The sequence below is a fragment of the Dromiciops gliroides genome, chromosome 1 (genome assembly GCF_019393635.1).
Source record: "Dromiciops gliroides isolate mDroGli1 chromosome 1, mDroGli1.pri, whole genome shotgun sequence".
Classification (NCBI taxonomy): domain Eukaryota; kingdom Metazoa; phylum Chordata; class Mammalia; order Microbiotheria; family Microbiotheriidae; genus Dromiciops; species Dromiciops gliroides.
In genome coordinates, this window is record NC_057861.1 from 5892898 (window position 1) to 5920518 (window position 27621).

The following is a 27621-nucleotide window of genomic DNA, read 5'->3' on the forward strand; positions in this document are numbered from 1 at the left end:
ATACTTCGTAGGGGCAAATGTTGTTGAATGGGAATTCAAATCTTCGATATAAACAAAAACGCCATTTTTATCGGATGTCAACTGAAGGACACATTATTTATTAATTGGTCAAAAGGGCTGGGGGTGCGATGAGCTGGATCTGGTCCCCTCATCCCGGAGTTCCCTTTTCCCTCTCCCCCCGCGGAGCGCAGATGGTCCACTTCCGGCGGGCGCTGCGCAGGCGCGGCTCGGCCGAGGTCCTTCGGGCTGGTCGCTCGCTCGCTAGCTCGGCTGTGGTTTTCTCCTCAGGAGCCGCAGGCACCCCGGACCGTCTCCAGCGATGGTAAGCGCCCGGTCTCCCGCCACTGTTCCCCGGCTCCCGAGCCTGGGGCTGCGGCCGAAGCCCGCCAGCCCGCGGCTCTCCCGTGTCCTGAGTCACCGGGGCCCCAGGCCGCCGGGCCGGGCCGGTGCGACCGGGGACTGCCCTTACGGGGAGCCCCCGGCCGCGGCCTGGCCCGGCCCGAGTCGGGCTCGGCTTTCGAGGCTCCGTCACCCCCTCGGGAGGCTGCCTCGGCCCCAGAGGCCCGAAGTCTTCTTGGAAGGAGAGTCAGCGGCCCCTTTGCTCCCCCTTCCCAGCCTCAGTTTCCCGGTCCGTCTGATCAGATGACGGCGGAGCCCATTTGGAGCCCCTGTAGGGGCCCCCGAGAAGCCGCCGCGGGGTGTCAGGGGGGAGCGAGGGAGGGCTGGGGGTCCAATCCAGCCTCAGCCTGCCCTGGCTGCGTGACCCTGGGCAAGTCACTTCTCCTTTGCCTGCCTCAGTTTCCTCCTCTGTAAAATGGGGGTCATAGCACCTCCCCCCCCCCGCCCCCGGTTGTTGTGAGAATCAGATGAGATCGTATTTGTTAACTTAGCCTGGGTCATACAGCAGGCGCCACATCCGTGTTGGCTGTTATTGGCATGACCACAAACAGAAAGGGAAACAATGGGGGGGGGCAAGGGACCCTCCCCCCTGGGGCGGTAAAGGAGCCTTCCAGATTAGGGGTGGGGGAGATCTCCCGTGTACACAGACTGCCACCCCTCGGGGCAGGGGCTGTCATTATCCCCATTCTTGAAGCAGAATTTGGAGCCTCCGGCTCCAAATGCGGTGACATTGTCACCATGCCACCTCCCCCACCCCCAGCACTGGATTCAGAGTCTTGGAAAGACCTGAGTTTGAATTCTGCTTCCCACCCTAGTTTTATGACCCTGGTCTGTTCTTTCCTGAAGGGCAGGGTCTAGCTCTTGCCTCTTTTTGTATCCCCACTGTGTGGGTGCTTAATAAATGCTCCTTGATTGAGTGGTTGATTAATAATGGCATCTCCCTCCCAGGGCTGAGACTTCACCTGTAAAGGGCCTTGCAAACCTTAACCAGTGAACGAATGGTAACTATTGTGCCTAGACCTAGGGGCTAGGGGGGCGGTGCCTGCCTCTAAACCTGTGATTGCTGTTTCCCTGCTCTGTCGGGTCTCTTGGTCTTTGGGCGATCAGCACTCAGTTGACTTGACTTCAGAGTACTGATTGATTGACTGAGGTGCCCGTAGACCACCCAGGTCTATCCTCTCCCTGGCGAAACCAGAGACCCAGAGAGAGCCAGGCACCCGCCCAAGCTTGTAGGAAAGTTAAATCCAGGCCCTTCTGACTCCTCGTCAGGCCTTCTTTCTCTCCACTGGCTTATTTCTTCCCAGTTATAGGCTCGCTGAATCTCATGGCCAGCAGACCCCTTTGGCTCTCCTCAGAAAGCCCCAGAAAGGGTAGGGCGCTTCCCAGAGGTCCCCTGCTTCAAGCAGGGGAGGCATGAGGCCCAGGCTGTAGCCAGGCTCTCTCCACTACCCCACACTGCCCCTGGTCCTTGTGTTCAGTTTCTTGTCTGGGAGCTGGCCTCTGGCCTCTGTGGGGAGTCCTGGCTCTGACACTTGCAGGCCTCCCTGCCCACAGCCTGGAGGTTTACTCTGAGCGTCGTGGTGGGGCATGAAGGGGGCGTGGCAGCACCACAGACCTGGGCTCTGTCTGCTTCCCTGAGCCTCAGTTTCTCCCTCTGTAAAATAGGGCGTTTAGTAGACACCCCCTCTGTGCCAGGCCCCTCTCCACGAGGCTCTTATGATGCCTCCGGGCCCTGTTGCCAAGAGGAAGTGGTTGTTGGTGCGTCTTCATGGAAACTGTTCCCCCTCTTCGCCTGAGCTCGACTTTGCAGCACAGAATCCAGAATCTGGTCACTGCTCTTTGGGGGCTTCTTAAGCTCTTCTTGGAGGATGAGCTCTGTCCAAGGCCTCTTTACACCTCGGACTCCTTCCTCCACCATTTGGCCCCATCTTTCCATACCCGTGAGGAGCAGTTATCTGCACGGGGCAGTCAGTACACATTTATTAAGCACCTCCCATGTGCCAAGCACTGTGCTAAGATCTGGGGATACAAAGAGGCAAAAAGACAATCCCTCAAGGAGCTTATGCTCTAAGTGGGGGAGGGGGGTCCCTGAGAAGGGGGGATGGCTGCATCTTTGATCCGAAGGCCCTCGTCCTTGAAGTGACCACTGCTCAGGGACAGACAGGAGAGGGATAGGAGAATCCTTGGGTGCCCTCCAACCTGTGCCAGTCAGCACCTCTGGCATTGATCACTGAAGGAGCAGGTGACCTGCCCTGGGTCCCACAGCCTGTGTCTGAGGCAGGCTTTGAACCTCTTTCTTCCTGGGTCCCAGGCAGCCCGCTCTCCATTGCCTGACCAACCACCTCCAGGACTCCATGTGGCTTCTCTGGTGGCAAATGTTGGAAAGAGGATTCATCTTGGGCAGCAATGAAGACCCGAGGTCATTGGGTTCCAGGACTTACTTTGTGGCCCTTCATCAGTCATCTCAATTCCTGAGCCTCAGTTTCTACATCTGTAAGATGGGGGTGATAATAGATGTACCCCTCACTTCAGGTGGTTGCGAGGAAAGCGATTTGTGAGCCTTCCAGACCTGTGATAGTCAGTTATCATTGCCCAGTAGTGACCAAGGCTAAATGCTGGTGGTTGGTGGCTCTGGGGCCAAGTCCCCGGTGTGTAGTATTCACCCAGAGATAAGAAGCCTTCTCCTTGATTCTCTTGTTAGGAAAAAGGTCAGCTGGTGAGGAAGTTGGCAAGACCCAGGGTGGGTCTGGGCTGGCCAATTATTCAGAATGAGTCCCACGTTCCAGTGGTGAGCTTGGAAGTTGGCTCTTCAGCTAATGGAGACGGCTCGCAGAGGGGCAACCCCACTGCCACCGAGCTGGGTGACCCAAGACAGGACCCTGAGTCTCTGGGCTTCCATTTCCTCCTCAGGGAATTGAGGGACTTGCAGGAGCTCAGGGCTTCTCAAGTGGTTTTTGTGTCTGGTCATCTGGTGAGGCCCAGGGACCCCTTCTTAGAATAAAGAAGGACAAGCGACATTTGAGCTGGAGATTAGGAAACGTGAAGGTGCAGGTTGGTTTTATTTCCCCGTCCAAGTTCACAGGCACCCCCCTCCCCTAATGTGTCTGTGGATGCCAGCTTCAATGACCCTGTCCCAGATGAACTCGAGCTCCCGTCTGGCTCTCCATAATCACAGTGGACTTGGCACTTTTACAGCATCTGTCCCAAAGAAAGTGACCAGCCTCTTTCTGCAGCCCTGCTTTCTCTTCAGGAATCCTTAGAGAATCCTCTTCCCAACATTTGCCACCAGAGAGGCCACGTGGAGTCCCTGAGGTGGTTGGTCAGGCAGTGGAGCGCGGCCTGCCTGGGACCCAGGAAGAAAGAGGTTCAAAGCCTCCTTCAGACACAGGCCATGGGATCCAGTCACTCAGTAGACATTTAGTAGGCTCCTACAGTGTGCCAAGCACTGGGCTAAGTACAATGAGAGACTGTACCTGCCGACCATAAGGAGGAAATTGGGTATGGCTGGTAGGTGTTCAGTGGGGCAGGAGCATGGGGGCTTGGGAAGCCTAAGAGAGGCATGTAGCCACAGGGCTTTCTAAGGCCGGATGAAACATTCATTGAAGGGGCATCTAGGGGGCGCCGTGGATAAAGCACTGGCCCTGGCTTCAGGAGGACCTAAGTTCAAATCCGACCTCTGACACTTAACACTAGCTGTGTGACCCTGGGCAAGTCACTTAACCCCAAATGCCTCACCCAAAAAGAAAAGAAATATTCATTGAAGGTTCATCTCCCTCTGGGTGGTCACTTAACCAGCACCGTGCAGGGTCAGCTACAAATAGAACGGCTTCGGCCAACCTCAAGGGGCTGTCCACACCCCTCCCTGCTGATAGCGGGTTGTCATCAGGCATTTCCCATGGGTGCAGTGATCTCATTGGGCCACACACTGACTCTGGGAGGCCATAGGCCAGGTGTGCCCTTCTTTTCATGGGGGCGACAATACCAAGGCTCAGACTGGTGAATGATTTCGCTCTCTCCCTGAGCCAGAAAGTGGCAAAGGCTCAGCTTGGAGGTGAAGCTTGTGACTCTCACTCCACAGCCTCTCCCCCTTTCCCTGAGGCCCCAGTTAACTAGAATTTCCCTTCTGCACTTGACTGGATAATACAGGTTGCTAGGACTGCCCCTTAGAAACAAAGCACAGGAGAATTCTCATCCCAGCAGACCCCGAGTGCACATGGGCCCAGGCCCTGGCATGGACTGGATGCTCTAGCCAGGCCAGGACACATGCCTGTCAGCAACATGGACTGGAGCCCAAAGGGGTTCTGGAATCACCCTCAGTCTCCCAGAAAACCCATTCAGCTCAAACTTGCCAACTCTGAGTAATGGAGTGAATCCGGTTTTCACAATTGTTTGCTCTATTTTGATTTTTCAGCTACTCTTGTGAATCTAGCCAACGCTGATGAAGTAGAGTTTGGCTCGAAATGTATGTTAAGTGTGTCTCACATGCCTGTGTCTCTGTTTTTTTCCCCAGTTCTCTTTCAATATGTTTGATCATCCCATCCCCCGCGTCTTCCAGAACCGCTTCTCCACCCAGTATCGCTGCTTCTCTGTGTCCATGCTTGCAGGACCTAATGACAGGTCAGATGTGGAGAAAGGAGGGAAGAGTATGTGCTTGTTTTTATTTTGTCTCATAATTTCTTCTGGCCCATAAGTCGATATTTTTAGTAATCTCCAAAAAATAGCTGTTGTGCATCTTGGTACCTGCACCCCACGTTATAATGAAAAGTGTTTGTTGCCCCAGTGTACGAAAAGGGCAGCCATAAACTTCTGAGCAGACCAGAGGCTTGAGCTTCTCGTTATGACCACTAAACTAAGTGCCTCCCCAGAGTAAGCTGTGTATAGTAAAAGTCCGTCTGCCATCATAAACTGGTTTTTAGATAAAGTTTAGTGTAACAAATAGAAACTCCCTTTGGTTTTATGTTGTCCTTTTAAAAAAGTCTTTCTCATGTTTTCTCTGCAGTAATTATGCCACCCTCGGCCCTGGATCAACTTAGTAAGTATTTGTAAATCACCAGGTAATGCAGTCATAACCCTCGGCTGCCCTGCAGCGTGCTGATGCTTGGAAGTCCTGAGTCTGGGCTCAGAGACCTTGCCTTCACTTTCCAGCTCTGGCTCTTATTGGCAGCTGGGCAGGTCACCCACCTCCTTCCTCTTCCCCTTGCCCCAGCCTGCTTCCTCACCTGTAAAATGAGAGGGTCAGACATGACAACCTCCCTGGCCTTCTGGCACTGAGCCTGATCATCCCAGCAGCTCCCTTTGCTATATAGTGCTTGAATATTTACCAACGACTTTGGGGTGGGAGGTAGCATGGGCATTTTCCCATTCTGCCTGGAGCCAAATTGAGGCTCAGGGAGATGTGCTACCTGACCGTAATCACACAGATTACAGATGACTTCAGATGGTTCAGACCCAGCTCTCGTGACTCTCCTGCTCACACTCTCCCCTGGGCCACATGGCATCTCACCCAGGTGTTCAGGCAGACAAGGCGGCTGTCAATAAGTGGTCCCAGCTCGACTGGTCATGCTAGTGGGGAGATCCAGAGGTACTGAAAATATCCCCTCATGGGGCAGCTAGATGGCACAGTGGTTAAAGCATCGGCCCTGGATTCAGGAGTACCTGAGTTCAAATCTGGCCTCAGACACTTGACACTTACTAGCTGTGTGACCGTGGGCAAGTCACTTAACCCCCATTGCCTAAAAAAAAGAAAATATCCCCTCATGACCAGGCGGCCCGGTGCCCAAGAAGGGCTCAGAACTTGGAGCTGGCAAAAGACTTCTGGAGCCAGAACCCGGCATGGGAGTCAATGTTCTCCTGCGCGTGTCCAGCTTTCCCCAGGCAGCCCAAAGGTCTGGGGATTTTAGCCTTTAGGCATCTGGAAAACAGACAGCAGGTGGAGGGTAAAAGGACCTTCGAGCTCATCTAGTCCAGCAAACTGAGGCTCAAAGGAAAGAAAGGACATTCCCAAGCTCCTCAGGGGCAGTGCTGGAAGTCAAGCCCAGGCCTCCTTCTCACCACCCAGGTGGCAGCCTCAGGGCTGCTCCTCCCGACGCCTGGTCCTTGGCCAAGCTGTAGCGGAGCTCTTCCTCAGAATGTGTCATCTCCACACCTAGGTTGGAGGAAAGCCCGTGTACAGCCTTGTGGGCAGAGAGGTGAGCTTCCTGGACATTCCTTTAGTGTGCCCGCTGAAAGGAAGGAAGGCGGCATGAGGGAGAATAGGTAGCAGTGATCATAGTGACAGTGACTGGCATCTCCAGGACGCTTCCCAGAGCACGCTGCCCTGGGCTGTGCATAGAGAGGGCATGATTCTTCCCATTCTGCTTATGAAGAGTCCATCAGGAGATGTGCCACTGCTGCCTCCCGAGATGAGGAAGTCTGTGGGCCCATGCCATGTGCCCAAGCCAGCTCTTGTCTGTGTAACTGAAGTTGTGCCAGGGTCCCCACTGCCCTGTCTTACCCACAGGGGGCTGGGACATGCCTTGTTCGGTGTCCAGGGACTTGGAATCAAGAACCTGCCTCTACGGTTTTCTCCCCGTGCAGCCGTGGGCAAGGAAATCACATGACCTCTCTCAAATCAGGGCGTTGAACTAGTTGTTCCCTAAGATCTTTTCTAGCTGCGAGGCTTTGGTATGGTTTGGGACCCAAGCACATCTACACCACAAGGCTGGGTTGGGTCAGCATCAGGGGAGGCTTGAGACAAGAGAAGCAGCCTTCCAAGTCTTCTAGCTGTGGAGCAGATTCCACCTGGGAGAGGCCTCAGACCAGAGGCAGGATTCAGGCAGGGTCGGGCACTCCCTGTGTTGATAAAATTTATAAAGAAAGCTTTGAGGGCAGCTAGGTGGCGCAGTGGATAGAGCACCGGCCCTGAATTCAGGAGGACCTAAGTTCAAATCCAGCCTCAGACACTTAACACTTACTAGCTGTGTGAACCTGGGCAAGTCACTTAACCCCAATTGCCTCACCACAAAAAAAAAAAGAAAGAAAGAAAGCTTTGGCCTCCTACGGAATCTTACTCAAGCACCCTCTTCTCTCCTTGCCCTGTGAAGATGTGGTGGCAGGTCTTGGCCCTTCAACCTTGCCCTATCCCATCTCAAGGCCCCAGTGAAGCTTGGGGTTTCACAGCCATTCCTTGACCTCAGCAGACGCTCCTGAAGCAGAGAACAGTAGCCAGTGCTAGGTTGTGGCATCCACGCTTCAAGCTATAGGAGTTTAGAGAAGGGAGAGATCACAGGCATGGGGGGGGAAGGCTGCTGTGTTTCAGGGTGGGGGGGCAGCTGAAGCAGAGGCAGGAGAGGGCATGCCGCCCTAGCGTTAGCCAGAGCTCTGTCTTCTCCCTCACACGAGGCAGTTGGTTTTTTGGTGTCTCTTTTTGACACTTAGAGTGACCAGGCAGTCCTATGTAGCAGTAGCTGTGCTAACCTCCTTTTAGGAGACATATGTGTAACTGGAAAAGAAACTGCTTAAAAGATTTGGTTTAACTTTGAGAAGTTGGTAAAGAAATCATCCTGGCAGGAGCTACCTCAGTGAAGCGGGACGTCATGATGGACTCTATCTGTGCCAGAATTACAAGATTGATTCAAATTGAATCCTGGCCTCTAGCAGGAGTGAGTGAGTGAGTGAGTGAACAAGCAATTACACTCTTAGCATGTGCCAAGCCCTGGAAATATACATAGAAAAGTAAATACGGTCCCTGCCCACATCAAGTCTTTGTCTGTAGACATGGAGCAGTGGTGGCCAGGGAAGGGGCACTGGGGGGGGGGGCGGGACATAGGAGAGCAGATCGACATCACCCGTCCAGGAACAGCGGTGTGTTAATTAAATCGGGATCATGGTTTCATAGTGGCGAGGGCAGGGCGGCTAGGTGGCACGATGGATAAAGCACCGGCCCTGGATTCAGGAGAACCTGAGTTAAAATCCAGCCTCAGACACTTGACACTTACCAGCTGTGTGACCCTGGGCAAGTCACTTAACCCTCATTGCCCTGGGAAAAAAAAGAGTGGTGAGGGCAGTTGTTAAGGAAAGCTAAGATTGGCAGGGTTGTGAAAGACAAGGCTGGAGAGTAGGGAGTGACCGACTGTCTTTATACATGATCTTCCAGGAAGCAGGATTTGGTGATACTTGGCGGAGGGAGGCTTTTCTCAGTCTGGCTGTTCACTCCCCTCATGCAGGTTGCTGCCCTTCCACACCATAGTAGGTAGTCTGTGAGAGCAGAGAATTGCTCTGGCTGAAGAGTCCTCCCAGATGACTGACCCTCTGGTGATGGATCACCCAGCCTTAAGTAGGCCAGGCCTTATGTAACACTGGCCTCTCCTGGGAGTCAGTCCAGCTTCATAGGCCTGCACAGGGCTCCAACTCCACTGCGAGAACCCCGGAGGCATCACCCCATGTTGAGATACAGAGGAGCTGAGGGGATTGAGGCCATGTGACCTGGTCATCCCTGCTGCTCACAGCAGCCTGGCCCCCGTGTGATCATCCCCATTTCACCAAGTGAGGAAGCAGGCCCAGAGCAGGAACTAGTGTCACCTACAGGTGTCCCAAACAGGCTCAAAAGTCAGGTCCCCAGCTGCCACCCAGGCCACAGTCGTGGACCTCTCCAACACGCAGTCTGGATTCTGGGGTCTCTGCACAGACCCTGGGAGAGTGGTCTTTGCCTTGATGTCCCTGGCAGAGAACGGCCCCGCTGTGCCCAGCGTCTGGTGCTGAAGGGATGACAAAGCTTGCTGACGGATGCAAAGGTGCTTGGAGAAGCCAGGAGCAGCGGTGCTGCCTCAGGCCTCGGAGCACTTCTCTGGCCAGCGTGTGGCAGCAGTGCAGGGATCCTCCTGTGCAGTACCACTCCTTTGGGGAGGCAACCTTAGAGGTCCATTTTACAGATGAGGAAATCAAGGCCCAGGGAGGGGAGTGACTTGCCTGGCAGGAGTAAGTAGCAGAGTCAGATTTGTCCCCCGGCCCTCTGAATCTTGATCCCTACCAATCCCCACCCTAACCCCCTCGTTCCCCCTCCCAAGCCTGTACTTCTGAGGTCATCCCATGGCTTTTGACCTTGGAGAGTGGTTGGGAAAGAGGCTGACCCGGGCTGGAAGCTGGAGGCCGAAGTGTGAGCCTGGGGGCCTTGCAGCCACCCTTCTGAGGCTGCCCAAAGCTCCAGAACAGTCCGCTTCCAGTCTGGTCTTAGAGGCTTGGGCCTGGCTTGCGCCTGTGAATGGAAGGAGTGGTGGCCAGGAGTGAGGGCGAAGTGGCCCATCCTGGAAGTGGCCTGCTTCTCTCTTCTGTCTCCTGATATTTGGGAACAGAAATTTAAACAGACAGAGATTAAAAAAATAAACAAAAAAATAAATAAAATGAGCAGAGGGGAGGGGAGGGGAATGGCCAAAGACATTTCCCATGGGAGAGAGCCCCTCTGGTGCCCACGGGATCTGTATCTTATGCAGCCTTCTTGTCTTCTAGGTCGACTTAATATCACCTATCCCATGTTGTTCAAACTGACCAATAAAAACTCCGACAGGATGACCCACTGTGGCGTGTTGGAGTTTGTGGCGGACGAGGGCATTTGTTATCTTCCCCACTGGGTAAGTAATTCAAGGCTGAATTCCCAGAGCCTTCCCTGCTCCCCAATGCCTTGTATCCCTAGAGTCGTAAACAGTATCTGGAACAGCTGACCCTGGGTCTCCCAAAGGCACAGTCTATGTTATGTCCTGTGGACCCAGTCATGGATGGGTACCCTCTTGGTCATCTAAGGCCTACTGCTATTTGCCATCTTGATTGGAGCCTTGGATAAAGACAAGGGTGAAATCCTTCCCCCTTTGCAGAGGTCTCAGAGCTGAGAGGGGGGCAGCCAGAATTCAAGGTCTTGGTAAATCTCAGAAACCCGACTCAGCTCAGAGGAGTTAGCAATGAAAAGGACTGGGCTGGAGGGCGTCCCAGTCCAGTACAAAGAGATCCCGGGAGGCCAAGTACAGGGGAGGCCAAGGCGGGCGGGGCGGTACCAAGCCACAGCTCAGCATGAATCATCAGTCATGGGACCAGGCCAGGCCCCGTCGGGAGGGTGGCCCATTTTAGAGAGGACATGACCTGGAGAGCATCCAAAAGCAGGCAGCCAGGGGATCCAGGGCCTTGGGCCTCATTTGAAGGAATGGGGGTGAGTGGGCAGGAGAGAAGCCTTTGCCAGAATGCACGTGGTGGCACCTCTAAGCGCTTGAAGAGCTGTCACGTGGAGAACAGGAGCAGGAGCAGTGCGGACCCACACATTCAGGCTTCGTGCCTAGGAGATCTAATTCACATTCTCCAAACCTGCCCGATGCTGAGGGCTTCAGGCGGGGAGAGGGCCACCCCTCGCTGGAAATCTTCAGGCAGATGTTGACAGTACTACAGCTGGATTTGTGGCCCCCTGGGATCCCTTCCAACCTGGAGCCTTCAGCCAACCTGGAGCCTTCAGCCAACCTGGAGCCTTCAGCCAACCTGGAGCCTTCAGCCAACCTGGCTTATTTTGGAGCTGATGGTAGCACGTCCCAAGGTCATCCGCAGAGGCCTGGGAGGACAGCATTTTGTATTGACTCCGCTGACCAAATCACACGTGCCTGGAAGGTCTGGAATGGGTCGGTGTTGGTCCATTTATACCACAGTTTGAGCCCACATCAGTACTTGGCCCATCTCCCTGCAGTAACTCCAGAAGCTTGTTAGGTAATAAGAACAGGAGCGGCGAGTGTTGTGCCCAGCACTGTGCTGGGCACTTTGTACATCTAAGCTCCTTTGATGCTCACATCCACCCCAGGAAGTTGGTGGTCTTGTTATCCTCATTATACAGACGAGGAAACTGAGCCTGGAAGAAGTCAAGTATCTTGTCCTAAGGCCGGCCTCCAGGCATTTTTCCTGGCTCCTTCCTCATCTCTGCCCCTTCAGGCCCCAGCCCAGATCCCACCTTCTCTAAGAAGCCTATCCTGGTCCCCCACAGTGCTCATGCCTCCCCCTTCCAGGTCATCTCTGGCTTATCCAGTCTGTATCTCCCCCCTCCACTCCCTCAAGACCAGGGCCTGCTGAAGGGCCTTTCTTTATAGCCTCAGTGCTTGGCTCACTGCCTGGCACACAGCAGAAGCCTTGACTGACTGAATTTTAATCCTACAGGTGCCACAAAACCCATTGTCTGATCACAAGCAAGTCATTTCCCCTTACCTCAGTTTCCTTTTCTGTCAAGTGAAGGGTTGGACCAGGTGACCTTTGAGATCTATTCAAGCTTCAGTATTCTCAGAGTAAAATTGTCTTCACCTAGGGAAATCCCCAAGGTTAGGTTATCTGGCTCTTATCCTTGGCCCGTGGATCCATGTGCTGGACAGGGCAGAGCCCCAGCCTTCAGGTCAGGAGACCCAGCTGCCAGACCCTTGGGACTCCTCGTAAGCCTCTGTCTCCATCTCTAAGATGGGCCTGAGAACCCCTGAGCTGCCTCCCCTGCCCTCCCTCATTTCCCATTCCTGCTGTGCACCTGCCACTTGTGTTGGTGAGACGTGCAGCTGGTACCTGGCAGGCATTGTAGCCACCTCATCACCACTGGTGCCAGGCCCCACAGCCAACACCCCACCAGCTCTTCTCCAAAATACTTGGCCATTTCCAGCAAGTGGCCCATGGGAGACTGCTGGTCAGGGTCAGGCCTTCTGACTCCCAGACCTCTGCTCTTAGGCCACACTAGGGAAAGGAAACCCTGAGGGACCGCAGGCATTAATGAAGCACCTAGGGCAGCTGGGCACTGCACCAAGGCTGGAGATACAACCCTGAGGCCCACCAGGAGTCAGCCTCAGTTTGTGACAGAGACGATGGCCAAGTGGCCCTGGCTCGGCTCACCTCACCTTCCAGCAGGACAGGGCATAGAGCCCTTGGCCTTCACCGGTCATTTCTCTTTGACCCCTGTCTGCAGGACAGAGGTCGAGGCCAGCCCCTGGACCCATGATCCACCTCGCACTGCTCTCCGGGGTCTTAGTGCTGTACTCCTCAGCCTCTCCCTGGTCCCTGCTCCCTCCCTCAGGCCTCTGCCTTCTCTTGACCGCCAGGCGCCCAGGAAGACTCCACTCCATCCACTGCCTCTGTTTCTCTCCCTCCCCATCCCTCCTGGTGCTCTGGCTTCTGGCCGCCTTCAGTACTCTCTTCAATCTGGATTTCTTATCCAAGGGTCTGTTCTCGGACCTTTTTCCATTACCTCTTTCTGGCTTTCAATAGGCAGTTTGTAGCGCAGTGGACATTATTGGACCTGGAGTTGGGTGAACCTGGGTTCAAATCCGACCTCAGACTGGCTGTGTGACCTTGGGCAAGTCTTTTGACCACTTTCTGCCCCAGTTTCCTTATCTATAAAGTGGGGATAATAATAGCCCCTGAACTTCTGGGCTATTGTGAGGACAAAACAAGATTTTCTTACCGTTATTTTTTACTGGTGACCACCTCCCTCCTCTTCTTTTTGGTTCTCCCTCTCCCTGTCTGACCACTAAGTCTCCTCATCCATTAGTGGGTTCCCTTACAATGTGTGTTCCCAAGGCTCCATCCAGGGCCGCCCTGTTTCCGCTTAAAGATCTCATCTACTCCCACAGTTCAGCTGTTCACTTTACAGCAGGCAGCTGACCGTGGTTCTCTCCTGCTTGTAAACCCTCTGTGGCTCCCTGGTACCTCCAGGATAAAGCACCAATGCCTCAGATGACTGGAGGCCCTCTCCCCACAGGCTCCCATGTCTGTCAGCTGCCCTTGGCCCTCCCTCCTCAGCACCCCCCCTCTCCCCCCCGAACGGAACGGGGCCCTTCCCCTCAGGCCTGAAGTTGCATGAGCTGATAGCCGTGTCTGGGGCGTGTGCTCGCCCCATCTTCAGAATCCTTGCCTCCTTCCAGGCCCAGGTGCCACCTCCTCCCCCCACCCCGCATCAGCACATCCTCCCTCAGGCTCCACACTCCAGTCATGTGCATCCTGCGCCCCCAGAGGAGGGCAGGGCCAATCTCTTGTGCCTTTCTTGGTGTCCCTATCACTTAGCACGGTGTCTGGCACATGGTGGGAGCTTAGTAAGTGTTTATTGACTGACCGGATGATTCTGAGCACTGGGAACACAAAAGACCGATCGGGACTGAGGCCAGTGAGAGAGGACGGGGCCTCAGGGCCTGTGAAGGCCGGGCACCTGCTCCCTGCCATCTCTAGACTCGGGCCGTCTTCCCCTCCTTAGGGGGAGTACTCCAGACATGCTTTATCGGCCTCCTTGGTTTGCCAGGCCTGAGGCCTGGTGGCTTCTGATTGGTTGTCTCCAGTCAAAAACAGCCCCGGGCTCCTGTCTCATTTTCCACTCAGAGAGTGTTTCATTCCCCATACCTGCTGGGGCGGGCCCTCATTGGAGGAGACTTCACATCCAGGACCCTGCTGCAAGGGTCACAGGCTAGGGACCGACCTCTGGTCTGGTGGTTGGGGGCACTCCCCCTCCCAGTGAGGGTCAGTGCCTCCTCTGTACCTTCTAGGCTCAGCAGGGTCACATGGCTGGTGAGGTCAGAGGCAGGGCTTTTCCCCAGGCCTTGGTGACTTGAGGGCCGCTCTCTGTGCCCGCAGCCTCTCAGCTGGGAGAAGCCTGGAAATGTGGGAGGGACAGTCCAGGCATGGCAGCTGCCCCTGGTTCCCGGGATGACTGCTTCTTCTGCTTCCTTTTGTAGATGATGCAGAATCTGCTTTTGGAAGAGGGGGGCCTTGTGCAAGTAGAGAGTGTCAACCTACAAGTGGCGACTTATTCCAAATTCCAGCCCCAGAGTCCAGATTTCCTGGACATCACCAACCCGAAGGCAGTGTATCCTTTGGGGGCCTGGCGGGGTGGGAGCTCCTTGCTGTGTGTGTGTGTTTTATCATTCCTTTTTGTCGATAACTTGTCTTCCCATCACTTTCCCTGCCTCTGGCCTACCCTCGGAGCCTCCCCTTATAGCAGAATAAAATGGTGACCTTGAGGAGTCCCCATGCAAAGGCAGGAAAGGGCTGATCACAGGAAGAAGTGTTTGCAGCCGGCCATCCCGAGCATAGCCCACCCAGCCCAGCTGTGGTTTGCCATTGTGTCTGCTTGTAATCTTTAATGACATAAGCTGGATTCCTTGGTGGAATGAGGCCCCTCTTTTAAAGGGGCCATCACACATGACCTCTGACCCGTGAGGATGCTAAGGCTTAGCCAGGTGATAACCTGCCCGGGGCCACCCTACAGCTGCCTCCATGGCCGCTGCCTTTTGTCCTGCCCCATGTACATGGTGACAGTGGGGTTGGCATGGCCCAGGCAGAGGTAGCCCTGGGGAGAAGGCTCAGAGACTGCAGGGTGTCTGCTAAGGACCCTTTCATAAGCACTTGCTGCTCGTGTGCAGAGCCCTGAGCCAGAGCTGCTGGGCCAGAGAGAGGAGGAGAACCTTCCCCTGCCCTCAGGGAGCTTACACTCTCCGAGGATTCTGCATTATCTCCTTTGAATCAGGGAGAAGCCTGGGTGACCTCCAGACCTGGGGCTCCAAGTGAGGTTCTCGAGGAGGCCCCCAGGGCTGTCCCTCAGTGCCTCAGAGAATCTTGAAATGCTCCAGGTGTTGGAGGCTTGGGTCGGAGCTGGGGTCTGCAGCATCTGTGACCCCTAGCACTATTCTGCCGCTGAGGTGCTGGCCTGAACTGGGAGTGGTTTGAGACTTTCAGTGTGTGAGGGGACAATTGGGGGGGGGGGCTCAGCCAGTAGCCAAGAGGTGGCATTATTTGTTCCCGGGGCACAGGGCCTGTTTCAGAATGCAGAGTTAAGTCTTAGTGAAAGCCTGGCCACAGCTTGATAGACTCTCTAAAACCTATGACTTAAGGGGCTGTAGAGGGGTCCATAACTGACTGCCTCGATTAATTTGGAAGATAGCACCCCTCTGCGATCCGAGGACCTGAGTCCAGTCCTTCTGACTCCTCCCCCCACCGCCCTTCAGCCAGATTGGAAGACTCGCCATTGCTTGTCTCCCATGCCTAGAGGGGGCCCTGCTACTCGCACCCCAGTGCCCACCTTCAAGGTCTGCCTCCTCTCTGACCTCCCCGCTGACGAGGCTCTGTCTTGGGCCTGGTCAGTGCTCACTCTTGCAGGCCAGGGCCACGCATTGAATCAGTCACCACCATCTGCTTATGTTTGATTTTGCGAGTAACTGGGTTCAAGTTTAATGCCTGGAGTGAGAAGGAAAGAAGAGGCCGTGTCAGTCCTCCTGTGATCTCCAAGTCTGACCGTTCTTGGCCCTTTTCCAGTGGGAAAGGCTTGGCTGGGTTGGGATCCCCAGACCCTTGCAGGAGCTGTTTCTGCCTCTTGCCCTGTTACCTTAACACCTTGTCTACAGATTGGAAAATGCTTTGAGAAACTTTGCCTGTCTGACGACTGGAGATGTCATTGCCATCAACTACAATGAAAAGGTGAAGCGGGGAGGGGCTCCAGGCAGCCACTGGGCACGGGGTGCTCAGTCTCACACGACACACTACAGGAAGGCACTGCCCGGGAGCAAACACCCTCCATTCATCCTTGGGCTGGTCTGTTACCGCACCTGCACAGTACCTCTGGCAGTGCTCATTTTTGCAGAAGCGCTCAGGTTCATTCCTTTTTTGGGGGGAGGGGGGCACAATTTCTGGTTAAGTGACTTTCCCAGGGTCACATAGCTAGTAAATGTCAAGTGCCTGAGGCTGGATTTGAACTCCTGTGCTTCAGACTCCAGGGCCAGTGCTTTATCCACTGCACCACCTAGCTGCCCCTTCACCTCCATGCAATTCCCCCCCAATTGTATTCTATATATATCACCAATAAAACCCTGCAAAAAAAGACAGTAAGAAGATACCCCATTGGGGCAGCTAGGTGGCGCAGTGGACAAAGCACCAGCCCTGGATTCAGGAGTACCTGAGTTCAAATCTGGCCTCAGACACTTGACACTTACTAGCTGTGTGACCCTGGGCAAGTCACTTAACCCCCATTGCCCTGCAAAAAAAAAAAAATTTAAAATAACCATAAACAGCATAAAATATCTGGGAGTATACCTGCCAAGATAAACCTAGGAAGTACATTAACATAATTATAAAAACACATTTTATACAAATAAAGTCAGATTTAAATAATTGGAGAAATATTATTTGTTCATGGGTAGGCAGAGCCAATATAATAAAAACAATAATTCTACCTAAACAAATTTATATATTCAATGCCATCCCAATTAAATTGCCAAAAAATTGTTTTATTGCGTTAGAAAAAATAATAACAATTCATCTGGAAGAACAAAAGGTCAAGAATATCAAAGGAATTAATGAAAAAATGTAAAGGAAGGCACTTTGTAGTACCAGAACTTTAACTGTATTATAAGGTGGTGATTATCAAAACTATCTGTCACTAGCTAAGAAATGGAAAGCTGGATCAGTTGAAAAGAGGAGATATGCAATACATAGCAGTAAATGACTATAGTAACCTTGTGTTTGACAAAAGTTAAAGGGTTAAGCTTGTCAGATAAGAATTCACAATTTCGCAAAATTTGTTGGGTAAAACTGGAAAACAGTCTGGCAAAAACTGGGCATAGATCAGTATCTTACACCATGTTGTAAGATCATGGATACATGGCCTAGATGTAATGGGAGATATAAGTAAATTAGAAGAACATGGAACATTATCCATCAGACTTATGGATAAACAGAACACTGTGAGTTAAAATGAATAATTTTGATTGGATTGGATTAAAAAGGGTTTGTACAAATAAAACCGTCGTAGTCAAGATTAGAAGGAAAGCAGAGAATTGGGAGGAAGCTGTATAGATGGCTTCTCAGATAAAAGTCTCATATCTCAAATATAGAGAACTTTGTCAAATTTATAAGAACGAGTCATTCACCAATTGAGAAATGGTCAAAGGATATGAGTTAGTTTTCTGATGAAGAAATCAAAGCTATATGTAGTTATATGAAAAATACTCTATTGAATAGGGAAATGTAATAAAACATTGGAGAGCAATCTGGAATTATGCCCAAAGAATTCTGAAACCATGTGTACTGTTTGACTGAGCAATGACTAGTACTGAACACAACTGTATTAGGTCTGTTTCCCAAGGTGATCAGGGAAAAGGGAAAGTAACTGTGTTCTAAACCAGGGCTTCTTAAACTTTTTCCACTCACAACCCCTTTTTGCCAGAGAAATTTTTACACAACCCCAGGTATGTAGGTATATCAAATTGGTATACATAATATCTTGTACTGCTGCCAGATTGTCTGAGACCTCCATGTAGGGGCCTGACCCACAGTTTCAGCTTTGCTCTAGACTTTTCCTAGCAGCTCTCTTTGTGGTGGCAAAGAATGGGAAATGGAGGGGACGCCCATCCACTGGGGAATGGCCAGACACGTGGTATGTAATATGATGGGATGAGCTCAAGGATTTTAGAAAAACGTGGGAAGACTTGCATGAAATAATGCAGAGTGAAATAGTAGAACCAAAAGGAAACATTGTATACAGTAACAGCAATCCTGTTTCAAGAGTAACTGTACACGGCTGAGTTGTTCGGAGTCATCTGAACACTTAGATCAACTCCAAAGGACCTATGAAGGAAAAGCTGTCCCCCTTCAGAGAAAGAAGGCAGTGAGTAGAAGTGTGCATAGTATGGTTTACATATGTGTGTGCATGGGGCAGCTAGGTGGCGCAGTGGATAGAGCACTGGCCTGGAGTCAGGAGCACCTAAGTTCAAATCCAGCCTCAGACACTTAACACTTACTAGCTGTGTGACCCTGGGCAAGTCACTTGACCCCAATTGCCTCGCTAAAAAAAAAAAAAAAAACGTGTGTGCATGCATGCCTGTGTGCACATATATCTATGCAGACATATAATATACATATATATATATGTGTGAATGACGGTCTCTAGTGCAAGTGGGGAGGGAGAGAGAGACAGTTTGGAACTTCAAATGTAACAAAAATAAATTTTAAAAACATAATACAAAAAAACCCAAGTTCATGGCCCCTAGGTTAAGAAGCCCTAGTCTAGGTGTTCTTTAAGGCTTCTAAAACCCTCTACTCCCATGACCTCTGAGTCCCCTCCCAGCCCCCAGAGACTGGGATAACTAGGAGGAGAAAGTAACATTGGCACCCATGCCAGAGAGAGAGCTCATGCCCCAAACTCCCAACATTCCAGGGCCCAGAGTTCCAAGTTGGCATTGGGACCTGGGTATCATTGGCACCTGAATCCAGTGGAGCATCATTGCTGCCTGAGGACTCTGCAGAATACGGGCACATTCTGGGCACAGTTCTCCATCAGGTTTAGCGGCATAGCTGGTGCCCATAGCAAATCTTGCATCAAGGAATGCCCCAGAAAGGTGGGCAGCACCTGTGAGTGCACTTATCAGAATCAGTCAGGAATACGGGTTCACAATGATGGTTGGGCAAAGTCATTTTCCAGAGATGGGCACGTGCAGCTAACTTGTAATGACCCCAATGGGCCTCCTGGGCTGGCCTAGCTTGTTTTGGATCATCTCCTGGGGGCTTCAAGCTCTGCTCCAGAACTTATTTCCTGTAGTGCCTTGGGAAAGTGATCTCCCCTCTGTGGGCCTCCATTTTCTGACCTTTATCCCAGCGATGTTTCTGCTCTTCCACAGATCTATGAGCTTCGAGTGATGGAAACAAAACCAGATAAAGCTGTATCTATCATAGAATGTGACATGAACGTAAGTGCCACGTCCCAGAGCTTCCCCCCCACCCCCACCCCAGGCAGTTAATGAGAACATGCAAGAACCACGGGCCCCTCCCCTCCCAGGCCCTGTTAACCTGTCTCCCTCCCATTAGTTCATTTGTACCCTCTCATCCTGTCAAGTGTTGGGCTGGGTATAAAACACACATATATACAAAATCGGACATTGTCATGAGTTAGCACACGAGAGGGGAGGGTTGGCGTCCAGGAAATCTTGATGGTTTGGGTGGCAGCAGCTTTAAAAACCAGGTAGGAATTTAGTCTGCAAAGATGGGGAGAAAAGGTATATCCCTCCTCATCCTCTGCCGTCTGTCTGTCTGTCTTGGGGTCGGCCCTAGAAATCCTCCCATCAATAAAGACAGTGAAACTTAGATCTCCAGGTTTGTCTGGGACACAGGACTCCTGGGGGCCAGGAAGACCCATTCTAAAGAAAAGCAAACTGAGGGCCTCAGACCTGCCCCTCAGGACACATCTTTCTCTTTGGATCTTCAGGTGGACTTTGACGCACCTCTGGGCTACAAAGAGCCAGAGCGACAGACTCAGCATGAGGAGACGGCGGTGAGTTGGGGCCTTCTGTCAAGGCTGCTCTTGGATCCTGGCCATCACACTTGTTCCACGGTTCCTGGTGACTCTTCCTGAGCCACTGGACCTTGTCGTGACCTGGCTCAGCATTTCCGAGAGAGGATGTCAGGATGGGGGTGGCCGGGGAGCCAGGCCCCTGCACAGCTGCAGGTGTGGGAGGATTCATCCCTGATGTTTGTCCTTTGTTCTCCTAGGACGTGGAAGCTGACCACAGTGGCTACGTTGGAGAACTTGGATTCCGGGTAAGACCTGTTTCCTCTGTGTCTTTAAAGTAAAGCGGAGTGAGGGCAGTGCTGGTGCGTGCAGTGGGCAAGTGAAAGGCGTGCCCAAAGTACACAAGTCAGATTTTGGGCTGTCATGATAGGCCCCTGACAGGCTCCACTCAAGTTCCCCCAGAGCCCTCATAGGCCGGAGACTCTGGCCCACCTGCTGTCACATGACTGGCCTGGTCCAGATGTCCTGGGCTGGACACACCCAGTTCCAGCAGCTTGGCCCTCCGCCTTAGCAGTAGAATCCCGAGTCCCTTAGACACAACCCCTGCTCCTTGTGGGCATGCAAAGTGAAGCCCTTTGTTCACCGTGTTAAGGGCAGAAACACCACCAGAAAACCTGGGGGAAAAATCCCAGCTCCTTCCTGTGGTGGCATAGACTAGAGTGGAGGAGCCACAGGCCATCTGGCCAGGCGCCAAGCAGGGGAGGGGGGGGCCTGGGGGAAGGGGGGGTGGCTGAGCAGAAGCTGAGAGAGTGAGGCAGGCAAAAGGCCCCCATGGGACCTTCAGGACTCGGGGACCGTTGAGCCTGAATGAATAGGATGCTCTGCCCTAGTTAGTGCACAGGGGCGCCTCTGGCTGGGAGAAGATCAAAGCTGGGGCATGGTTTGGGAAATAAAAAGCCACCACCATCAGGAAGGCACTGTACCAGGGCCCTGCTCTTGGGGGAAGGGGGATAGGTGGCGAGCCCTTCCCCAGTCCTTCAGGCAGGGGATCTGCCCTGGCTGCTTCTCCCTCTTCTCTCCTTGTTGCAAGGGCCAGGGCCCCATGGGTCCCCACCAGCTTCTTCCAATATCAGCTATAAGGCAGGGGGGCAGAAAGAGACACATGCGCTCATGCACCAGCCCCACCCACCCCCAAGGAGATGAGGGATCCTTGGTCTCCATCTGCCACTGGAGCCTTTCCCACAACACAGCTGCTCTTAGCTCTGGCCCACTTTATAGATAAGCAGACTGAGACTGAAAGAACAGAAGTGACTTCCAGGGTCAGAGGCCAAATCTGACCTCTAGGGCTCTGTCCGCCACACTGCCTCACTGTCCTTCAGCGACAAGCAGGCCTCCAACTAGAGGATTCTCCCCTGTGGCTTCAGCCCTTTGCACAAGGACACAGAGCTGTCCTGAGGCTCGCCCTCCTGAGCTCCAGCCCGGTCGCCAGCTGCCTGCTGGGCATTCCAGGCTGGACGCCCACAGACATCTCGATGACCATGGTCCTCCTCTGTTTTGGGGGTGGGGTGAGAAGGTCATGCCTGCCCTGGGCTGGGCCACAACTCCGAACCGCCAGACAAGATGCCGTCCACTGTACTCACAATCTGCCCCCTCCTCGCACCCTCTGTCTCTGGAGACACCGTCGGGCCGGCATCCATCAGCCTCCCTTTCCCTCACTCCCACAACCAGTTAGCCGCCGAATCTCATCGGTTTGGCCTGCCCAGCATCTCTCCCATCTGTCCCCTTCTCTCTGCTCACATAGTCACCAGCCTCAGCCAGCTTCCATTCCCTCTTGCCTCTTGATTGGCCTTCCCCGCATCTGGGCTCCACCCTGTCTCATCATCTTTCACACAACTGCCAGGGGTGCTCCTGATACAGGTGCACTGCTCTGTAAACTATTGTGGCTCCCTATCACCTCTAGGACCAATACAGGCACATAGCACTTGCGGCTCTACCCAGTCTGGCCCCAGTCTACCGTTCCAGGCAGGCCTCCAGGCGGTTCCTCATGCTCCAGCCTCTTCACTTCCCCTCCTTCAGGCCTGGAAGGCTTCCCCTCCTCCCCCTCCACGTGTTTATGGGACATTTCCATGTGCCCAGCACCAAGGTCAGAGGTAAATGCTTAAAAAGTACTCCTTGGTGTTGAAATTGAGCATTTAACGGCCCTTTGCTTCCCCAGGCCTTCTCTGGCTCCGGAAACAGACTAGATGGGAAGAAGAAAGGCATCGAACCTAGTCCTTCCCCAATTAAGCCAGGAGACATTAAGAGGTAGGTGTGAGTGTGAGGGGGCCCTAGCACCTGAGCATTGCCCTCAACAGCCCAGGGGATGGCATTGAAGCCTCCCTCCTGTTTTGAGAGGTCAGACTTGCGTTTGGAATCAGGAATTGGGTATCAGTCCTGACTTTGACTGAACAGCGGGCATATTTTTGGTCATGTGTACACCCCATTCTAACTGTCCTATTACAACAACCTCTTGAAGTGAGAGTTATGGGACCTGTTATCCCTAATGTACAGATAAAACTAAGTCTCACAAACTTGAAGTGACTAAGACAAGGAAATGAAGCTAGTAGGTGTCAGAACTGGGATTTGAACCCAAGTCTCTTTTTTTTTTTTTAGTGAGGCAATTGGGGTTAAGTGACTTGCCCAGGGTCACACAGCTAGTAAGTGTTAAGTGTCTGAGACCGGATTTGAACTCAGGTACTCCTGACTCCAGGGCCGGTGCTCTATCCACTGCGCCACCTAGTTGCCCAAACCCAAGTCTCTTCACTCCAAATTCCCAAAGGACTCTTTCCACTGTACTGCCTATGGTGAGCCCAGCCTGTCCAACTGGCTTGCGATGGATTCAGGTAATCCATTTCACAGGGCTCAGACCATCTAGGTATAATTCTCTACCAGGTATGGTCTGGAATTAGAGAGGTCACTTCTCATACCTCTGTCTTCCCTGTCTGAGGCTCTGATGAGCCCAGAGCCCACTGGGCCCAAGAGCAGCAGCGTCCTTGACCCTCCACTCACAGACCAATCAGAAGAGCCCATCCTCAGGGGAGGGTCGTTGGGTTGTTTTCCTCCAGTTATGTTTTCCTCTTCCTCCTTCTCTCTGCAGAGGAATTCCTAATTATGACTTTAAACTTGGTAAGATCACTTTCATTCGAAATTCACGTCCAATGGTCAAAAAAGTCGAAGAGGTAAGTTTTCATGATTTTCTTACATTTGTATTGAATCTAGGTTTTACTCACTTGTCTGATCCAGGGCTGGGTGTAAGAAAAAACCAAATAGCTTCTTTCCCTGCACCCCTTAGACCTGCCCTTCTGAGGTCTCAGACCAGATGGGCTTGGGGCCTGCCCCCAGTGCAGATGGCTGCTCTTTCACCCCTGAAGTGATGAGCCTCTCTCTACTTAGCAAGGGCCATCCGAAAGTGATACTTGTTTGTCACCGAGGCTCTTCTCAGAGCCTTCCCAGCATGGATGAGGCCTGCCAGGGCACTGGGCTCTACTGGTGTGGTCACCCCCAGGGCATAAGGATGTGAGAAGGGGACACTAAGTCACTCTAACCTGGAGGCTAGAAGCCAAGGCTGCCACCCACACCAGCCCTATTAGACTTTGTAAATAGCCACAGTAAAGAGGAAAGCAGGGAGCTGAATTCATAGTTTGGAGTTTAGACTGGGACAACACAAACATTTCCACAATCCAGGAGGTGTCCCTGGTGAAGAAATTGTTCAGGGTGCCCAGAAGCGCCCCCATGGGCCACAGGGCTCGCTGACCTTGGAGGGGCAGATGGGACATGAAACCTGGAGGACAAAAAAGAAGGGTTAGACGCTACAGTCTTGGGAGAAAAGTCACTTCTTCAACATTACTCAAATAAGATTGTGGATGAAACGATCGAAGTGAATAATGCCTTTAAAATCTATATACTACAACACTTGGGGGCCTGTTACATTTGTTACTGCGGCCGGCAGAAAGTTTAGCTGACAGATGCCCGCCCTCAGGCTGCTGATAGTCCGGTGAGAGGCGGAGGCATCACCTCTGCTGTCTGGGCCTGGTTGTGTCTTGGACTTCTAGGACACGGCCATCTCCACTTCATCGTTTGGGTACATTTTCCTTCCTCCTTGTTGGCTGAAGAGGTTTCATTTAAAGTCGCCCAAGCCAGTCTGCCCAAGGGTGGTTCACAGATTTCCCTTTATGCAGCAGGCACAGTTGGCATCAAAAGACCACTGACCTGCCTGGTTTGGATCACCAGACAGATGGTGTCCCCTTAGATTCAGGAGCAAGTTTCTCCTCTGCTGCCCACAGGGCCATGGGGCCCAGAGGTGACCAGAGACCCTGGGGGCAGGGCGGCCCAGTGGGAAGAAGATTCACAGCCCCAGAATTCCAAGAGAGGCCGTCAGATCCAGCCAGCACAGCCCAGCCCAGGATTTCTCTATAACGTCCCCCACAAGGGACACCCCCAGTGAAGGGAAGCCCACTAGTTCCAGTGCAGCCTCTTCCTACTTGGGGTCAAGCATCAAATGTTAGGAAGGTTTTTTCTGACCCCAAACTTAGGTCTACCTCTCAGGGAGCCCCACTTATCTCTCCCCTGGTGCCCAGCAGAGCAGGTCTGATGGCTCTTCCCCGATGGCCCATCCCATATTCGAAGTACCCGTGTGGTCCTCATCCTGAGACCTCCTCACCCCCCAGCCTCCTGAAATCACTGCCTTGTTTGCCTCCTCTGGGTGCTCCAGAACTTAGCAACGACTTTCCTAAAGCAGGGCACCCCCCGTGCAGGTAGAGGCAGATATTCTGTGGGCTTGGCCCTGGCAGGAATTTGTTTTGCTTGACTCTATGTAAATAGATTTTCATTCATTGGAAAAAGTGATTATTTTTTTAAACCTGGCACCTCCATGCTTCATCTGCTCAGATCAGTACAGCGAGGCTCCTGCCTCCTCGGTTCTGGAAGCCACTCCTCTCCTCTCGTGAAGCAGACCAAAATTGTCTTGGTTTTCGTGTTGTCCACACAGACCTCCAGGTGTCTTCCTGGCCAGCTGCTGTCTAGGCACACCACATATACCTTGTACTGGCGAAGGCAATTTTCTGAACCCACATCAGGCTTCCCATTCAGCCATACTTAGGGTCCAGGCTGTCAGGGTCTGGCTCTGGGTCACATGATAAGGATGCACCTATGTCCTTGTCGTCCAGGTCACTGATATAGCAGTTGGATGGACAGCACCTCCGAGGGGAGTGCTCCCTCTAATCGATCCTCTCTCAGTTCAGCTGGCTGGCCATTCCCAAAGCCACCTAAGTGGTCATCACGCAGCCCGGGTCTCCATCTGATCCACAAGACAATGTCAAGGGCCTTTGTCAGACTGTGGGCTGAAACGTGGGTGAATATTCTGCTGTGCCAGTCTGGCAGGCTGGTGAGGTTCAGCTGGCACAGAGGCCATTGACACGCTCAGAGCAGAGGCTGCCTGGGGCCTCCACACCCGGACCCTCCCGTGATTGTAAACAGAAACAAAACCAAAGCACTATCAAATGCCTTTGATGTCTGATGAGTGGTGGTCAGGGGCAATGGCCCATTTTTCGGTGTGTCATCTCCCTCAGGACACCGTAGCAGGCTCTTTCCTGGATCACATGATTTCAGAAGGAATATGCCACAGATTCTTTGGCCTGGCATGAAAGTTTGCCTTGGCTCAGCTCCCCCATGTCCTGTGCTCGCTCAGCATTCCGGCCAAGTCAGAGCACAGACTTTTCTCCAGACTTACCATCTCCTGAATCCCACCCAGCCTGGGATGCAGGCCCTGGTTTCCCCAGCTCTCCTGAGCTTTCTCTTCCTTCAAGGCCCCTCAGCTGCCACCTCCAGGAAGACCTCCTTGATCGGCCAGCTCAGAGTCTCTGTCCTCCCCCACATTTCCCCCATACCTTGTATTATGTGTATCTCTAGTAGATTGTAAGTTACTTGAGGGCAAGGTCTGTGGTGCTTTTTTCTATTGTATCCCTGTTCCCTAGATCAGCACCTAAGTATGTTGTTCCAGAGCAGTCTGCCTCAGGGTGGGGGAAGGGGCCGCCCTCAAGCCTGAAGCTGAGGGATTTCCCCTCGGACTGATCTTTCTCTTCCCATTTAGGATGAAGCTGGAGGCCGATTCATTGCCTTTTCTGGAGAAGGACAGTCTTTACGCAAAAAGGGAAGAAAGCCATGAATTTGGGCCCTGGGCTAATTAGAAAATAAAAGAATCTATTGCAATCTCTTGGCTTTAGTTACTGGATTTGTCAGGGACAGAAGACCACCAGAGGATCCTTCATGACCTGCTGCTTGTTTCCTTTAGTGTTTCTCTGCCGCCCGGGAAGCTTCAGCCCTTGGTGTCAGTGTGCTTGATGTGGAAAAGGACCAGTGGGACTGGGCTGTCTCCAAGGGGGCAGCCAGCAGTAGGCGGGCCCCTGGCACCCGCCCCCAGCAGCTGCTGCCTCTGCGGGCTCAGTCGGGCATGGATCCTCTCTCTCCAACTACGCTGGCAGGAGAACGGATAGCATGGCCCGCACCTAGAGGGTCCGGGTGCCTTCTCTCCATTGGTCCTTTTCTGTCCCCTCTAGAAATGCCGTTTGGTTGGCTTCATGCCGTGGACTGCAGCGGCCCCCCCAACCCCCCAGAGTCGGGCTCAAATGAAGGGTTTGCTCGTGGTGTTTTCTCTCGATTTGTCCAAGCCACCAACACCCCCGAAAGAAGCTAGTAATTGGGAGACCCTTTTTGTTGAGACTTACTGTGGAAACCATCACATTCCCTCAATAAACGTGTTCCATAGCAACCGCCGTCATGCTTGGAAAGCCTTGAGAGCCCGGAGGTTGAGCGCATGTTTGCAAAGATGTCCTCGGGGTTCTCATTGTTATCAATGAGGCTTCACTACTGGGGCAGCTTCCATGTTCTGGGTCTCATGCGTGCTGATTGGACGAGGCCTCGTCTAGATTCTCCACTTGGGCTCTTGATTTGATGCTGGAGTGTCTGGGCTTCGGTCTTTCTGAATCCCTCCTCTCTGGAGGCTTCCTTCAGAGTCTGCATTCTCCAAGAAGAACAGGGAACCCTTGGCCCCTGAGCCACAGTGTAGTTTCCACCAGTGATCCCTTAGTAAGCGCCGGCTGTGGAGCCATACGCAGCTCGTGTTCTCAGACTGAGGAGAAGGGGCTGCAAGGGAGATTGCAGAGAGAGATTCTTGTGGACCTTCCAGGCATGCCGAGGCCCTTCTAGCTCCTGATTCCAGGGCCCTGGCCTAATCCGTGGTAAGCATGTGGCCAAGCTTGGCTTCGTCAGTCATCTTAGTGGGGTGGCTAGCTGCTCTTAGCTTTTCCTTAAGCCCCTCCCCAAAAGAGAGGGAATAGCTGAGCAGGCCCCATGTAGGAAGGGCACTTGAAGGTCTTTCTGACTAGGGACAATGTGCCTCCTGCTCCTTAGAAGGGAGAGCAGACGACAGCATGTGCCATCTTGGCGTCTGGATGCCTTCTCTCTCTAGTCCGGGTCCAGTGGGGGGCCCTTGGGAGGCCTTGGTGGGGGGGCGCTCTGAGACCAGATGGAGCCAAGAGTACAGTGAGACCCCCACGGGAGGCAGGGTCCCCTCAGTCAGACAGATGAGTTGTCCTGCTGAAGGACAGTCCCCCCAATCCTGGAGCCTTTCTGGATAGCCAAGCTTTGGCTAACTGATCACAGGCAATTAAATAGATAATCAAGGCCGTCCCCTTAGCACTAGGCTGGCTTCTCTTTTGGCCAAGCCAAGGCAACCTTCATGCTCCCCTTGAAGAGGCCCCTGTGACTATCACTAGAGAAGGCTGGAGATGAGAGGAAGGGAAGGAAGACACTGAACCTCTCCTCAGCTCTGACCATTGGCAAGAGGCAACTGATGGCTGGAGGGAAGGGCACTGGCCTTGGCATCCTCGGTCCAGCTCTGCTGCTCAGGAGTCTCAGGAAAGGTCATCAGCACTCAGCCTTGACTTCTC

At 53.0% G+C, this 27621-nt stretch overlaps 1 protein-coding gene across 2 annotated transcripts; it reads left to right on the forward strand.

The window, feature by feature from the left end:
* Window positions 1–169: 169 nt before the first annotated feature.
* On the forward strand, window positions 170–25882 carry UFD1 (ubiquitin recognition factor in ER associated degradation 1). Of its 2 annotated transcripts, none has more exons than XM_043967373.1 (12): window positions 170–322; window positions 4910–5042; window positions 5399–5431; window positions 9883–10004; window positions 14097–14227; window positions 15762–15834; window positions 19029–19097; window positions 19613–19678; window positions 19897–19944; window positions 21852–21940; window positions 22773–22854; window positions 25764–25882. In XM_043967373.1, the coding sequence occupies exons 1-12, from the start codon at window positions 320–322 to the stop codon at window positions 25836–25838; spliced, it is 924 nt and encodes a 307-aa protein (XP_043823308.1). In that variant the 5' UTR covers window positions 170–319; the 3' UTR covers window positions 25839–25882. The 2 variants fall into 2 exon arrangements, with proteins under 2 accessions (XP_043823308.1, XP_043823298.1); XM_043967363.1 differs by having other exon boundaries at window positions 4910–5016.
* The last annotated feature ends 1739 nt before the right edge of the window (window positions 25883–27621 follow it).